At 39.4% G+C, this 13,441-nt stretch overlaps 6 protein-coding genes across 6 annotated transcripts; 3 read left to right on the forward strand and 3 right to left on the reverse strand. All coding sequences in view use genetic code 12, as the record gives it.

The window, feature by feature from the left end:
- Positions 1-269: 269 nt before the first annotated feature.
- YDC1 (alkaline dihydroceramidase) lies at positions 270-1,190 on the forward strand (the record flags this gene model as incomplete). The annotated part of the gene is made up of 1 exon (XM_067690709.1): positions 270-1,190. One exon carries the CDS (start codon positions 270-272, stop codon positions 1,188-1,190), a length of 921 nt encoding a protein of 306 aa, XP_067549147.1.
- A 44-nt stretch (positions 1,191-1,234) lies between these two features.
- Positions 1,235-3,922, reverse strand: MSH2 (mismatch repair ATPase; the record flags this gene model as incomplete). The annotated part of the gene is made up of 1 exon (XM_067690710.1): positions 1,235-3,922. The coding sequence occupies one exon, from the start codon at positions 3,920-3,922 to the stop codon at positions 1,235-1,237; it is 2,688 nt and encodes an 895-aa protein (XP_067549148.1).
- A 1,036-nt stretch (positions 3,923-4,958) lies between these two features.
- ZRT1 (Zrt1p) lies at positions 4,959-6,818 on the forward strand (the record flags this gene model as incomplete). Its single annotated transcript, XM_067690711.1, has 1 exon — positions 4,959-6,818. The coding sequence occupies one exon, from the start codon at positions 4,959-4,961 to the stop codon at positions 6,816-6,818; it is 1,860 nt and encodes a 619-aa protein (XP_067549149.1).
- A 255-nt stretch (positions 6,819-7,073) lies between these two features.
- KIN3 (serine/threonine protein kinase) lies at positions 7,074-8,420 on the forward strand (the record flags this gene model as incomplete). The annotated part of the gene is made up of 1 exon (XM_067690712.1): positions 7,074-8,420. One exon carries the CDS (start codon positions 7,074-7,076, stop codon positions 8,418-8,420), a length of 1,347 nt encoding a protein of 448 aa, XP_067549150.1.
- An 11-nt stretch (positions 8,421-8,431) lies between these two features.
- Positions 8,432-9,319, reverse strand: ADE1 (phosphoribosylaminoimidazolesuccinocarboxamide synthase; the record flags this gene model as incomplete). Its single annotated transcript, XM_067690713.1, has 1 exon — positions 8,432-9,319. The coding sequence occupies one exon, from the start codon at positions 9,317-9,319 to the stop codon at positions 8,432-8,434; it is 888 nt and encodes a 295-aa protein (XP_067549151.1).
- A 303-nt stretch (positions 9,320-9,622) lies between these two features.
- Positions 9,623-13,039, reverse strand: VID21 (Vid21p; the record flags this gene model as incomplete). Its single annotated transcript, XM_067690714.1, has 1 exon — positions 9,623-13,039. The coding sequence occupies one exon, from the start codon at positions 13,037-13,039 to the stop codon at positions 9,623-9,625; it is 3,417 nt and encodes a 1,138-aa protein (XP_067549152.1).
- Positions 13,040-13,441: the final 402 nt, after the last annotated feature.

Here is a 13,441-nt window from a genome sequence, read left to right on the forward strand (position 1 = left end):
ATTTTTTTCCCTTTACTTCCGAAGATTTGGTAGCAACATACACAAAAGAAAACAAGGGCCTATAGAAAAGTCGAAAATAGTCGACTATCATCACTTCACGAAAATCATTATCCATTTTAAATACTTTCTTCCATTCTTGATATTGTTTCTTCTCACCAAGGATACACTAGAGTTTAGCTAGTACACAAGCAAAAACCATCTCACTCGATTAAGTTAGCCGCCTGAATTCTACATCTGAAAACCCACGCCCTCCAAAAAAAAAAAAAAAAATGTTACCATTTGCTTGGCCTTACCCTCCAGAACAAAAAGACGGATATTGGGGAATTCCAACTTCAACCATTGACTGGTGTGAGGAAAATTATGTTGTATCCACCTATATCGCTGAAATGCTCAACACCACTACCAATGCATTTTTCATGTTTTTGGCGCTATTTGCCGTCTACTATGCAATTAAAAACCGTCTCGAACAAAGATTTATATGGACAAGTGCAGGGTTCTTCCTCGTTGGGTTAGGATCTTGGCTATTTCACATGACTTTGCAGTACCGTTTCCAGTTATTGGATGAATTGCCAATGATTTATACCACGTGCATCCCTCTTTGGTCGATTTTCAGTGAATTTAAAACAAAAAGACAATCATTCTTTGTTGGTTTGAGTATTTTCTTATTTGCTGCTACATTGACCATCGTTTATTTGCAACTTCGAAACCCCACTATTCATCAAACTGCTTATGCAGCCTTGAATTTCATTGCGGGCTACGAATCGTTCAAATTATGCGCAAAGTATGTTCGTGATGACAAAATTAGACGCCAAATGTACACAATGGCAAGTTTGGGTATTGGATTATTTACTTTTGGCTATATTTTGTGGAACTTGGATATCCATTTATGTGATCAAGTGAGGTCCACGCGTAGAAACTGGGGAATACCATATGGGTTTGTATTGGAAGGCCATGGGTGGTGGCACATTTTCACTGGAAGTGGAGTTTACTGTTGCTTAATATTTGAAGAATATTTGAGATGCTTTTTAACTGGCACAGATGAGTTTTACACCATTGGCTGGGTCATGGGCTTGCCTATCGTTCAATGTATTGACCCAATTGGATTACAAAAGCACAAATCAATCAAGATATTAGCTGAACAAGATGAACGTGTAAGACAGGAGTCGATTCGCAAGACAAAGCAAACTTAAATTCAAACTACAATAGACATTTTATTAGAGAGTATAGATTTTATTTATAAAGTTTGAATCAACTCTGAAATGTATCCATTGGTAGAATTTCTCAACAACTCTTTTAAACCTTCACTTGCTGCTGATACATCGTCATGATTTTGTTGTCTCCATTTTTTCAAAACTGACTTCAACTCTTCCACTTCTTGTTTCAATTGTTTACCGTCAACTCGGCTCTTTTTCAAATTCTCATCATTTTGCAATTCATCAGCTTTCCTTTTAGCCATATTGATAATCTTGGCTGGAAATTTCACCATTTCAGCAACGTTGATACCAAAGGATTTGGACGAAATTCCTGGTTCAATCTTATACATCAATGTAATATCATCTTTATTCTCAACATAAGCAACAACATGTAAATTCTCAACAACATCGGGATATTTTTCAGCAAGTTTGTTTAATTCATGGAAATGAGTAGCAAATAGAGCAAAACACTTCTTGGTCTGAATAAGATGTTCCAGGATCGACCATGCAAGTCCGAAACCATCGTATGTAGAAGTTCCTCTTCCCAATTCATCAATAACCAACAACGAGTTTGAAGTAGCTGTTGCTAAAATGGACGATGTTTCCAACATTTCAATCATAAACGTTGACAAACCCTTCAATTGTGAGTCTCCGGCTCCAACTCGTGACAAAATTGCATCAAAAACCGGCAACTCAGCACCCAGTTGTACAGGTATAAATGAGCCAACTTGTGCCATTAATCCAGTAGTGGCAATTTGTTTTAAATATGTTGACTTACCTCCCATATTTGGACCTGTTATTATATTGAAGAATTTGGCACCCATCAGAACATCATTGGGAATAAAGTCAACTTCGTCTTGTACTTCTAGCAACGGATGTCTCGATTCATGAAGTTTGATTCTTCTCTCTTTTGAATTCATAGGGATCAATTTAGGCTTGGTAAATGTTGTTGGAGCAACTAGAGCCACATTGGCAAAACTGGTAATCACATCCAAATGAGAAAGATCTAAACTCAAGGCCGAGAAAACACCTTGATATGTTAATGAGATGGAAAGCACTTCTCTAATCAACTCACGTTGTTTGACATTGTATTCATCACATGAGTTTGCGTAAAGTTGTGCGAGCTTCCTCATCTCAGTAGTGGTGAAGTAAACTCCGGCTTTAACAGTTTGTAATTCAATGTAGTTTCTATTGTTTCTTAAAACAACAGAGTCGTTTCTGGTGAGCCTAAGACAATATCCATGTTGTTGATGTTGCTCTAGTTTCAATTTCTTTTCCAGATCCATGTTCAAGTCGTCGGCAACTTGCAAATGCAATTGCTTAATTTGGGCAAGTGAAGACTGCTTCTTTTCATTTATCGATACCAATGAAGCATCAAACTCAGGTCTGATGTCAAAATTGGAATGGAGGTCACTCAACCCTTTTAGATCGACAGTTGTTTCAATAAGCTCTTGAAACTTTAGTAAAGATTGATGGTGTTTTGAAATCGGATCTAACCAGTACTTCGTAACTAAATCACCCTGTTCTTGTAAAACTTCAATCAAGTCTGGTAATACAAGCACCAACTGATACAATCTCACCAAGTCTTCCAACTTCTTATTCTCATTGCCGGTTTTGCTAACTGCAATTGTCATTTTTTTCAATAACCTCCTAATATCTGGCACCTGTGCCAATACATTCTGCACAGCAACCCTCAAACTTGCATCATCCATCAATATTTGAACCAATGATTGACGTTCTTCGATAGCTTCAACAGTGGTCAAAGGTTGTTTCAACCATTGGGACAACAATCTCGAGCCACCAGATGTTTTGCACCTGTTGAGGAGCTCAAAAATGGAGTTTATTGAAGTAGATTTAAATTCAGGAAATACATTCAAAGCTTTGATTGTGGAGGAGTCTAGCTTCATATAGGCTGACAAATCGTACTTGTCAATGGTGAAATTTTTGGACTCATCGTTTTCAAGTAATTCCAAGTATGCAACAAGGGCATTACAACACGATAACGAAAGTGTATACTCCGTCAACTTCATACCTTTTGACGAAAACACCATTTGAATATTGTCTTCTTCCAATAGCTTTACCAAATCTTGTTCAATATTTTTGGTATTGAAAGCAGAAATTGTACTCACAACAATATTACCAATTTTGTTAATCACTTGCAAAAGCTTCTTTTCAGACAAATTAGGCAAAACAACTTCCTTTATACCAAATTGTAATAACAATCCTTCCAAGTTCGAGTACAAGTCGTTATCTTCAAACTCACAGAGATGGATCTTGTTGTCTTCAATGATACAAACTCCCACCGCATTTCCATGCAACTTGACTGCAGCAATAGATGAGCTGGAGCAGTCCTGAAACTCAAAATTTATACCATATTCCTTACTGATGCTTTCAAGATTACCAGCAGTTCCACTGACTAGCAACTGATAAGTCCTGTTGCTATAAATCTCCACTCTAAATTGCTTCTCCAATAAGCAAAACTTTAAGACATTTTGAAACACTTGTGGTGATATAGTGACATACTTTGTTTTATCAGAAGTCTTGATGACTGATCTGGTTTTGTATATTTCATCTGCAATCAACTCAGCGTCTGCTTCTAAACATGTGAAATAGTCCTTGTTGTTATGATCAAGGAACCTAATGGTGGATGGGTCTTTATCACCTAATTGCCTAATAAATTGCTTTTCATTGCCTGTTCCAGCAAACTTCACATCTATATTGGAAGACATGACTATAGGAGTGTAGAACTAGTAGATCAAGGGCAGTTCAAAGAGAAAGCAATAAAATTAGTTTTGTTTTTGTTTATTATCCAAAAGACGCGAGAATATTTTACAAAAATTTTTGTCACGCGTCTGGGCACTGGAACTGGTAGCAGCTCATTCCAATTGCAGCCTACGGCATAGGAGTCAATCCAATGGATGCATAACAAGAGCAGAATAAAGTTTTATTAAATGAAGTTGTAGTCTCACCTGTCACTATTTATGTGTTGAGCTTATAAAGATGCTCATACGTTATCATCATTGTAGTTGAAAGATATTTGTGTAGATTTTGTGCAGAAAGATTTACTTTTACTGTTACTCCCCGACTGTTTACCAAATTACTGATTTCATTTCACTTATTCTCACCCAAAGGGCATCACAACTCCATACTGCTATTCTCTTCAATCTATGCTTTTGGAAATGAACTTTTTCAAGTTTTCTTTTTCTTCACCTTGGTGGTTAATTGCGAAAAAAACCAAGAAAATAAAATCAATCACAGAAATATCAACAACTTTAATTTCAAACATTCGTCTTTTCTGTTGGAGGAGTCAAGTTGGTTCATGGTGAGGATACTACAGAAACAGAAGAAGAGCTGCGGAACAAACGAAGCTATTAAAGCAATTGAAGCAAGGTGAAGATGATCTCAAAGAGTAGGGACATCCCAAGAATCTGGAAATCAATCTCGTAACCCAGTTCCAAGAAAAAAAAAATTGCAACACAAATAATGTCAATTCAATCTTCTTTACGAAAGAACCACCTCTAATTTAGTTACAGAGGAATGAGGTTCAAAATATCTTGTTAAGTGAATTTTTTAAATTTTTTTCTTATTTACCAATGGTATTTTTGCTTGGCATCACCAAATGGAAAGCTACTAAAGTACAGTGAAGAGAAATGATAGTGGTTATCAAATCACTATATAGCTGATCGTGTCGAACTCAGTCTATGCTTTGGTTCCAAATGACTTTCACAAGACAAAAGCACTTTCGGCAAATAAAAAGCTCAAAGAATGAGATTCACAGAGTTTACGAGCATTTCCATAGTTGCAATCCTTGCAACCAGGATTTGTGCAAATCCTGCTACTGGGAAAACATTGGGAAATGGATTTAGAGTTCTTGGTGCAAGGGCCGAGGAGGAGGATGACCATGATCATGAGCATGGAGCATCAAATACGACTGTCACTGGATGTCACATGCACGGCGATACACAATACTGTATTGACTGGGAAGGCAAGGAAGGTTATATAGAGCCAAAGCAAGACAACCCACAATCGAGCTACACTGGATGCCATTTACACGGAACAGAGGTTCACTGTAAGAATGGAGATGAGGAATTGCAGTTTGTCAAGGTTGATGAGGAGGATGACCACGAGCATGAAGACGAGCACGAACATGGTGCATCAAACACCACTGTCACTGGATGTCACATGCACGGCGATACACAATACTGTATTGACTGGGAAGGCAAGGAAGGTTATATAGAGCCAAAGCAAGACAACCCACAGTCGAACTACACTGGATGCCATTTACACGGAACAGAGGTTCACTGTAAGAATGGAGATGAGGAATTGCAGTTTGTCAAGGTTGATGAGGAGGATGACCATGATCATGAGCATGGAGCATCAAATACGACTGTCACTGGATGTCACATGCACGGCGATACACAATACTGTATTGACTGGGAAGGCAAGGAAGGTTATATAGAGCCAAAGCAAGACAACCCACAGTCGAACTACACTGGATGCCATTTACATGGAACAGAGGTTCACTGTAAGAATGGAGACGAGAAATTGCAGTTTGTCAAGGTTGATGAAGCCAGCAGCACAACATCAGAATCAAGCACAACATCAGGTGTATCGTGTCATTTCCATGCAGGAGTCGAACACTGTGTTGATGCCAATGGAAATACAGTACGTGGGGCAAATGGAGATACCTGTGAAAGGGTTGACAGAGACTACGATATTCCTTTGAGGATTGGACTTTTATTCGTGATCTTGGTAACAAGTGCAATTGGATCATTTGGTCCAATGGTATTGCGTTCAGTCTTTAAAATGTCTTCAGAAAATATGATAATCACTATTATTAAACAATTTGGTACTGGAGTAATTATCTCAACAGCATTTGTTCATTTATTAACTCATGCCTTTTTGATGTGGTCCAACGAATGTATACATTTGGCATATGAGGCAACTGGAGCTTCAATAACTATGGCAGGTATTTTCCTTGCATTTGTGATTGAATACATTGCTTATCGGTTCTTATCTCATCGATTGAATAAACTTCCAGCTGCAAAGGAAAATTCATCTGAAGATGACGCAGCAATGAAAGTTGCTACAAAGACAGTCTCAGATGATGAAGAGACAATGTCACTTCATGGCTCTTCTAACGCGATGCATGATAAGCTCTCCGTTATCATCCTTGAAGCAGGAATTGTTTTCCATTCCATTTTGATTGGTATTACCTTGGTTGTTGCTGCTGACTCTTTTTTTATCACGTTATTCATTGTCATTGTGTTTCATCAATTTTTCGAAGGCTTGGCTCTCGGTTCAAGAATCATTGAATTAAAAAGCTCAGTGTGGTCAAAGATGCTCATGGCAGCAATTTATGCCATTATAACTCCAGTAGGTATGGCAATTGGTATTGGTACACTTCACAAATTCAACGGAAATGACCCATCAACCATCATAGCATTGGGTACGTTGGACTCTTTTTCAGCCGGTGTCTTGTTATGGACCGGGTTGATTGAAATGTGGGCCCGTGATTGGTTGTTTGGAAACTTGCGCCATGCTGGAGCACTTCATACTTCGTTGGCTATGGTTGCATTAATTGCTGGTTTAATACTTATGAGTTTGTTAGGAAAGTGGGCCTAGATGAGTGGACCTAAGTAGCTGTTATTTGTAAACATTTATAGTTATTATACAAATCGTTGCCAAAATAGGTTTCCTCTTGTAAAGCGCATTTCCGTATGGGAGGTTTGCGCTGTCTCTGTTTCCTTTTGTGACTTTGTTTTCATTTTCACCCAATTGAGGAATTATTTTGCAAATGGCGAAAAATTTCAAAAACCAATGAAGCAAGTTTTTAAATATACACTTTTCTGAAATCACTCATTCCCCAGTGCTGCAACAATGAGTAATGACTATGAGCCTCTTGAAATAATAGGCAAAGGATCCTACGGTACAGTACGCAAGGTCCGCAACAAGCTAGACAATTCAATCCTTGTTCGCAAGGAAATTGAATATAAGTCAATGAATGCTCAAGAGAGAAACCAAATCATATCCGAGTTACGTATACTCAAAGAATTGAATCATAATAACATAGTGAGATACTATAGACATGATCATATCATAGCTTCTAAAACCATACACATATACATGGAGTATTGTTCTGGAGGTGATTTATCGCAATTGATTAAAGATTTCAAACATAATGACGAAAACGTACCTGAAGAGTTTATATGGCAAGTCTTGGTACAAACATTATCGGCATTGTACCGGTGCCATTATGGGTCTGATGCACCAAAAGTAGAGTTGTTCAAGGATGCAGCACACGGTGGTGATGACACTCCCCAAATCAACTCAGAGTCGGTAATAATTCATCGTGATATCAAACCAGACAATATTTTCCTCGAACGCGGTGTAATCAAGGTTGGAGACTTTGGATTAGCTAAAATGCTAACTACATCGAATGACTTTGCTAAAACTTATGTTGGAACACCTTATTATATGTCACCTGAAGTGTTGATGGATGAACCCTACCTGCCAGTCTGTGACGTTTGGTCCTTGGGCTGTGTATTGTACGAGTTGTGTAACCAGCACCCACCATTTCAAGCAAAAACGCATCTACAACTTCAAGCAAAGATCAAGCGTGGAACAATCCCACCAATATCGGATTTCTATTCTGTTCAGTTGAGGTCCATTATTAGAGAATGCATAACCGTTGACCCTGAACTCCGTCCCACATGTTATGACTTGATCAACTCCTTGAGCATAAAGTTTTTACGAAAAGAAATGGAATTGAAAGAGTATAACCAGACACTAAGCTCTTTAAAACACGAATTGATCAACAAGAGTGAAGAGTTGAAAAAGAAGGACCAATTTATACAACTACGAGAAACAAGATGCAAGGAAAAGGAATTAAAGTTGAGTGAACGTGAGAGCAAAATAAGTGACAAGGAGAACCATTTGCATAAAATAGAAAATACCATGATTGAGGAATTTAATCTAAAAAAGCAAGCATTAGTCTTGGAAGCAAAAGAAGTAAGATTAGCATACCAAAAAGAGTTTTGGTCAGTAGTTGAAAAAGAAGTTAATGATAGATTAAAATCAAGACCTCGTGGTCCTCGAGATTTTGAAGATATGAATATTCTACGAATGAGAAATTTAAACACAACCAGTGAAACTCCAAAGTTTAGGGTTACTGACGAATACGAACGACAAAAAAATATGGAAATACGTAAATACCGAATAAATTAAGCATGCATCCTTCATTTCCATTTATCTCCAGTTAACTGTTCATACGCTTCAATGTATTTCTCTCTAGTTTTTTCAACAATGTCGTCAGTCATTTTGACTCCATCCTTACCATTCAATCCATTACTAGTTAACCAGTCTCTCAAAAATTGCTTATCGTAAGAGTCTTGAGACTTGCCAACTTCGTAAGTTTTGGCATTCCAAAACCTCGACGAGTCTGGAGTCAACACTTCATCGACCAATACAATGTTATCGTTCTCATCTAATCCAAATTCAAATTTAGTATCAGCAATAATTATACCTTTGGTCTTTGCATACTCCTTAGCCTTGACGTACAAATCAATAGCCACTTTTTCCAATCTGTCACACAAGTCTTGGCCAACGATCTTGGCCGCTTGAGCAGGAGATATGTTTTCATCGTGTTCTCCTTGTTCCGCCTTGGTTGAAGGAGTGAAGATTGGTGTCTTAAACTCTTGTGATTCAACCAATTCTTCTTTTATTGGTAACCCGTGAACTGTTTTCAGTTTCTTGTACTCTTTCCAAGCGGACCCCGTAATGTATCCTCGAACAATAACTTCCAATGGAATGAGCTTCAATTTACGCACCAACAAAGCACGATCTTGCAATTGATCTCTATACTTTTCCAATTTTGGGTACTCCTTGAAGATATCCTTCTTGATCAAATGATTCTCAATGGGCAAAAAGTCAAACCAGAATTCAGAAAGTTTGGTTAATAATTTACCCTTGTCGGTGATACCATTTTCCATAATGACATCGTAAGCTGATATACGATCCGTGGCGACAAATAATAAAGTAGATGGGTCAATTTGGTATATATCACGGACTTTTCCTCTACCTAAGAGAGGCAAGGTGTTGTCGAGATTTGTTTCTGTTAAAGACATTGGGATGAGGCGGTTGTGATGATGGAGAAAGCGAATTTATTTGTTGATGCAAAAAAAGAGGAATTTATTATCACCACACAGGAGCAAGTGGACAGGGCAAAAGCTATAAATGCAAACGCAAGGGCCGCTACAGAGTCACGACACTATTGAACAGCAAGTGACACAATCGTTGTCGCTTGTTGCTCCTCTTATCTCTACAGTTTTAATTTACAGGAGTCAAAAATCAATTTGTAATTGGTAGCACAAAAAATTAAAACCACTGTTTTATTAATCGTCTATGAACAGCCTACTTAGATTCACCTATCAGCCTTGACTTTGAGGGTGAGCGTGACTCAGTTGAGGACTAGCAGTTGCGCTAGTTCTGCTATTTGCTCCAGAATTTGGGTCCCGAAACTGTTGACCTTGTTGTAGTGGCATTCCACCATGTACCTGCGCTTGTGCTTGTGCTTGTGCTTGTGCTTGTGCTTGTGCTTGCACTTGCGCACTCTTGTTTGCTCTATTCTGTGCTTGTTGATGGAGACTGTTCAAGTACTGAGCTGCCAACTTTGTCACTTGCTCTTTCGTATATGTTGGGTTCTGCGTCTGTATGGAGTTAATGATTGCCGATATTTGGGCGGGAGGGAATTGTATCCTGGGCCTTTGTTGTCTAACTTGTTGTGGCATGGGCTTTTGCTGAAGGTTGGGCAGAGAAGCTTGTGCTTGTGGCACAGGCTGCTGTACCTGTCTCTGATAATAAGCAGTACTCTTCTGACCATCAGGTTTGTTTGGCAGATATTGCATATTTGGAGAGCCGATAGGCATCGACGAATTGTTCAAGCTCGCCGCTAGCTGTTGCTGATGAACTTGTGGCGAAATTGGTGCCTGCGGTAATGAAGCAATTCCCATATTCGGAGATAACTGGAAATCTACATTCTGCAATTGCTGCTGTTGCTGTTGCTGTTGTTGCTGTTGCTGCTGCTGCTGCAAAAGTCGTCTTTGCTTTTCCATTTGCAATAGTTGATGTATTTGCTCGTTCGTCAACGGCTTTCCATCCTTGGTCGTTGGAATTTTCATCTGGTTCTGTGGATATTGAACATCTCTAACAGTGGCTTGAGTCTGCGATGACAAGCCATTCAAAGCAGCACGTTGAGCTCTCTGTAATATTTGCTCAGGACGTGGGGTTGGAGCTGACGACAGAAAATCAGGAGAGTTTGCTTGCATATACTGTGCTTGGTTTTGAAAACGACTTTGCATTTGTTGTTGCAGGTTTTGTACGTGTGGTTGTTGAGGTTGTTGTCTTTGCTGCAATAGTTGCTGTTGCTGTAAACTAGGCAGCTGCAGCTGCAGATGGGGCGAAAACTGTTGCTGAGGGTGAACTTGTTGTTGAGGGGGAACCTGTCGCTGCTGTTGTTGCAAGTGCTGAAGTTGTTGTTGCTGTTGTTGTAATTGTTGAAGCTGTTGCTGCAGCTGCTGTAATTGCTGAATCTGTTGTTGGTTTGGCTGAACTCGCTGATCCATGTGTTGACCTTGCAGAGGTACGCGCGCTTGTTGGGTAGGTGGAACTTGAGGGTGATGTTGTTGAGGCGTGTGCTGCTGAGGAATTTGTTGTTGCTGCGGAATTGGCTGCAGTTGAGGAATTTGCTGTGACAACTGTTGCTGAGGTAGTTGATGCTGCTGTGGTTGTGGGGGTGGTTGCTGTTGTGGAAGCTGCTGCTGCGGAAACTGTTGCTGCTGCTGCTGCTGCTGTTGTTGTTGTTGCTGTTGAGCAACTGCTGCCATAAGCCTAGTTCGCGAGCTTTGCTGTATGGACTTATCCCGCTCATACTTCAACTTGGCCAATTCTGCTGGTGTTGGAGTTTTACTTGCGTTGACACGCTTATCACCATTAACAACTGCACCTGGTTGGGCATTTGGCGGCACATCGGTAGTACTCCTTCGATGGTTTATCTTGGCAAGTGCAATTTCTCTCTTTTTCATGGCTTTTCGCATTGCATCAAACATAGATGCCCAACGTAACTTTCGGTGTCCTCTTTGCATGGAATCAGAACCAACTCCAAGAGGCGAAACCCGTCTTTTCGTAGTCAGTTGTGTTTTGTGGGCTTGCTCTAGCCATTGCTGAGCATGGAACGCATAGCTACCTTTCATATCGGAGAACTGAAACTTTTGATTAAGTTGAATATATCTCTCAAAGCATTGCCAAGGTGTTCTTCGTTCAATGTTGGACTCGTATTTTCTTAGGCTGGGTGCAAACGAACTTGCTTGAACATGCTCCGAAATAAGGTCCCAATTGAAACAAAACTCGGCCACGTAATGTATGAGCTTCTTGTCATCTTCCGGCAGCCAGATCGTTGGAGACCTAAGCTCGATGTTTGCCAACAAAGGTGGTTTGGGTGGTTTGAGATAATGGAACTTACGATGTGCTTGAACGCCAAATACTCCTTTCTGGTATTCGGGTGGTTTGTGCAATTCCAATTTATGAGCGCCACTTTTCCTCAACACAATCTTGTGCCAACCTTGATCCTTTTCAAAAGGCAAAAATAATTTGGAAACCGCAGTTAAAGACGGATCTCGTGGCTCTAGTTCCTTGCTTATACCCTTGTTATTAGCACTGAAGGCAATGTGATTTGGAAATGTTTTCACAATAGATTTTGCATGCTTATTCAAATCCTCAAGATTTACAAAGGCGGTGGAATTGGTTTTGGCAAAGACGGATGAGAAAACGTCAGACACTGTCTTTTTAGCCGCTGCTTCTTCAGGTTCTTCCATTTTATGTTCAGTAAGTAATTTGGGATCAACGGAAGGTGTCACAGCCTCAGTTGATGGGGCTACAGCTTCAGTCGACGGAGCGTCTGTAATCATTGCATCATCATTTGCTTCCTCAGTGCTCTCAGTCAAGGATTGCACTGCCTTTCTCTTTATGCAAGTTGCTTCCTTACCAAGCAGCCAGTAGTCTTGTACTGCTTGAGCAATAATCACACAGCAATACTTCTTAAACCTGTTCCCCTCTCGAAAATCCTCTGCCATCCATCTTGCTTCCTCTAACAAGTAGTCCCATGTTAGCTGGGATTTATTTGGTCTGCCTGTCCTTGAAATAAATGGATCATTATATATTTTAGGCTGTCTTGAAGACCATTTGCCTTGTCTTTTCAATTCCTCAATACGAGAATACAAGACCGCGACTTTACCTTCCAACAATGCCAATTCGTAATTTTCCGTCATCAACGCCTTATGACTTCCAGGAAGTAGTTTGTTGGAGGCAAGTGTTTGAGTCAAGTAGTAAAGTTCTGTCAATGAGCAGACTGATTGTGTTTTCAAAGGATAATGTTCAGGCATGGACAATATTTCCAATTGGTTTATGCCTGATGAAAGGTATTCTTCCATTTCATCTTTGTCTATTTGATCTTGAGTCTTTAGCGAAGGAACTATTGGTCCTTTCTTTAACCCACGTAACGATTGTACGCTACGACGAAGCTTTGCTTTCAACTCATTTTGTAGATCCTCCTCTGGTTTCCTTTTTCGACGCTCTCTTATCTCAGGTGGAAGAAAAAGTGATGACTCCATAGATTTTATTATAGTACCTTTGAGATACGCATCAACCTTATTTTCTGGTTCATCTAAAAAGTATTCAGCTTTGATATTTTCATCCAAACATGTTTTGTTGTGATCCTGTAGAAAAGGGTCTGCTATAACATGCAGAAGTTCCCTAGTTCTATCAATCCAAGTACTGTTCTTCAATGTCATTTTTCCTATGAATTAATGTCTATTAGAAATGACTCAAGAAGAGTCACGTAACGGTGTGTTGTCAATAAATGTACTGAAAGAAAAGCGTAAATTACCGTTGACTGTTTCTTTTTTTTTTGTATGAAACTTTTTCTTTCTCTTCCATATAGATAACGTGATAAACACGTGAATGTCAGATGACTATATTCTTTTGTCAGTTATTTGTTTTGTACGACATTGAGTTTTACGACATGCACACATACACGTCTTTTGACGAGAGAGAGAGAGAGAGAGAGAGATAACAGAAACAAACTAAATTCCTCTCTTTTTCTTTTTTTGTTTTACTCCTTCCAGAAGTCCACAATTTTAAACGAGTTTAAAGGGGGGCAAATTAAACAGAGAACAAAACAAACCCTTTTGCTC

The sequence above is a fragment of the Candida metapsilosis genome (assembly GCF_017655625.1).
Source record: "Candida metapsilosis strain BP57 chromosome Unknown scaffold2, whole genome shotgun sequence".
Taxonomy (NCBI): domain Eukaryota; kingdom Fungi; phylum Ascomycota; class Pichiomycetes; order Serinales; family Debaryomycetaceae; genus Lodderomyces; species Lodderomyces metapsilosis.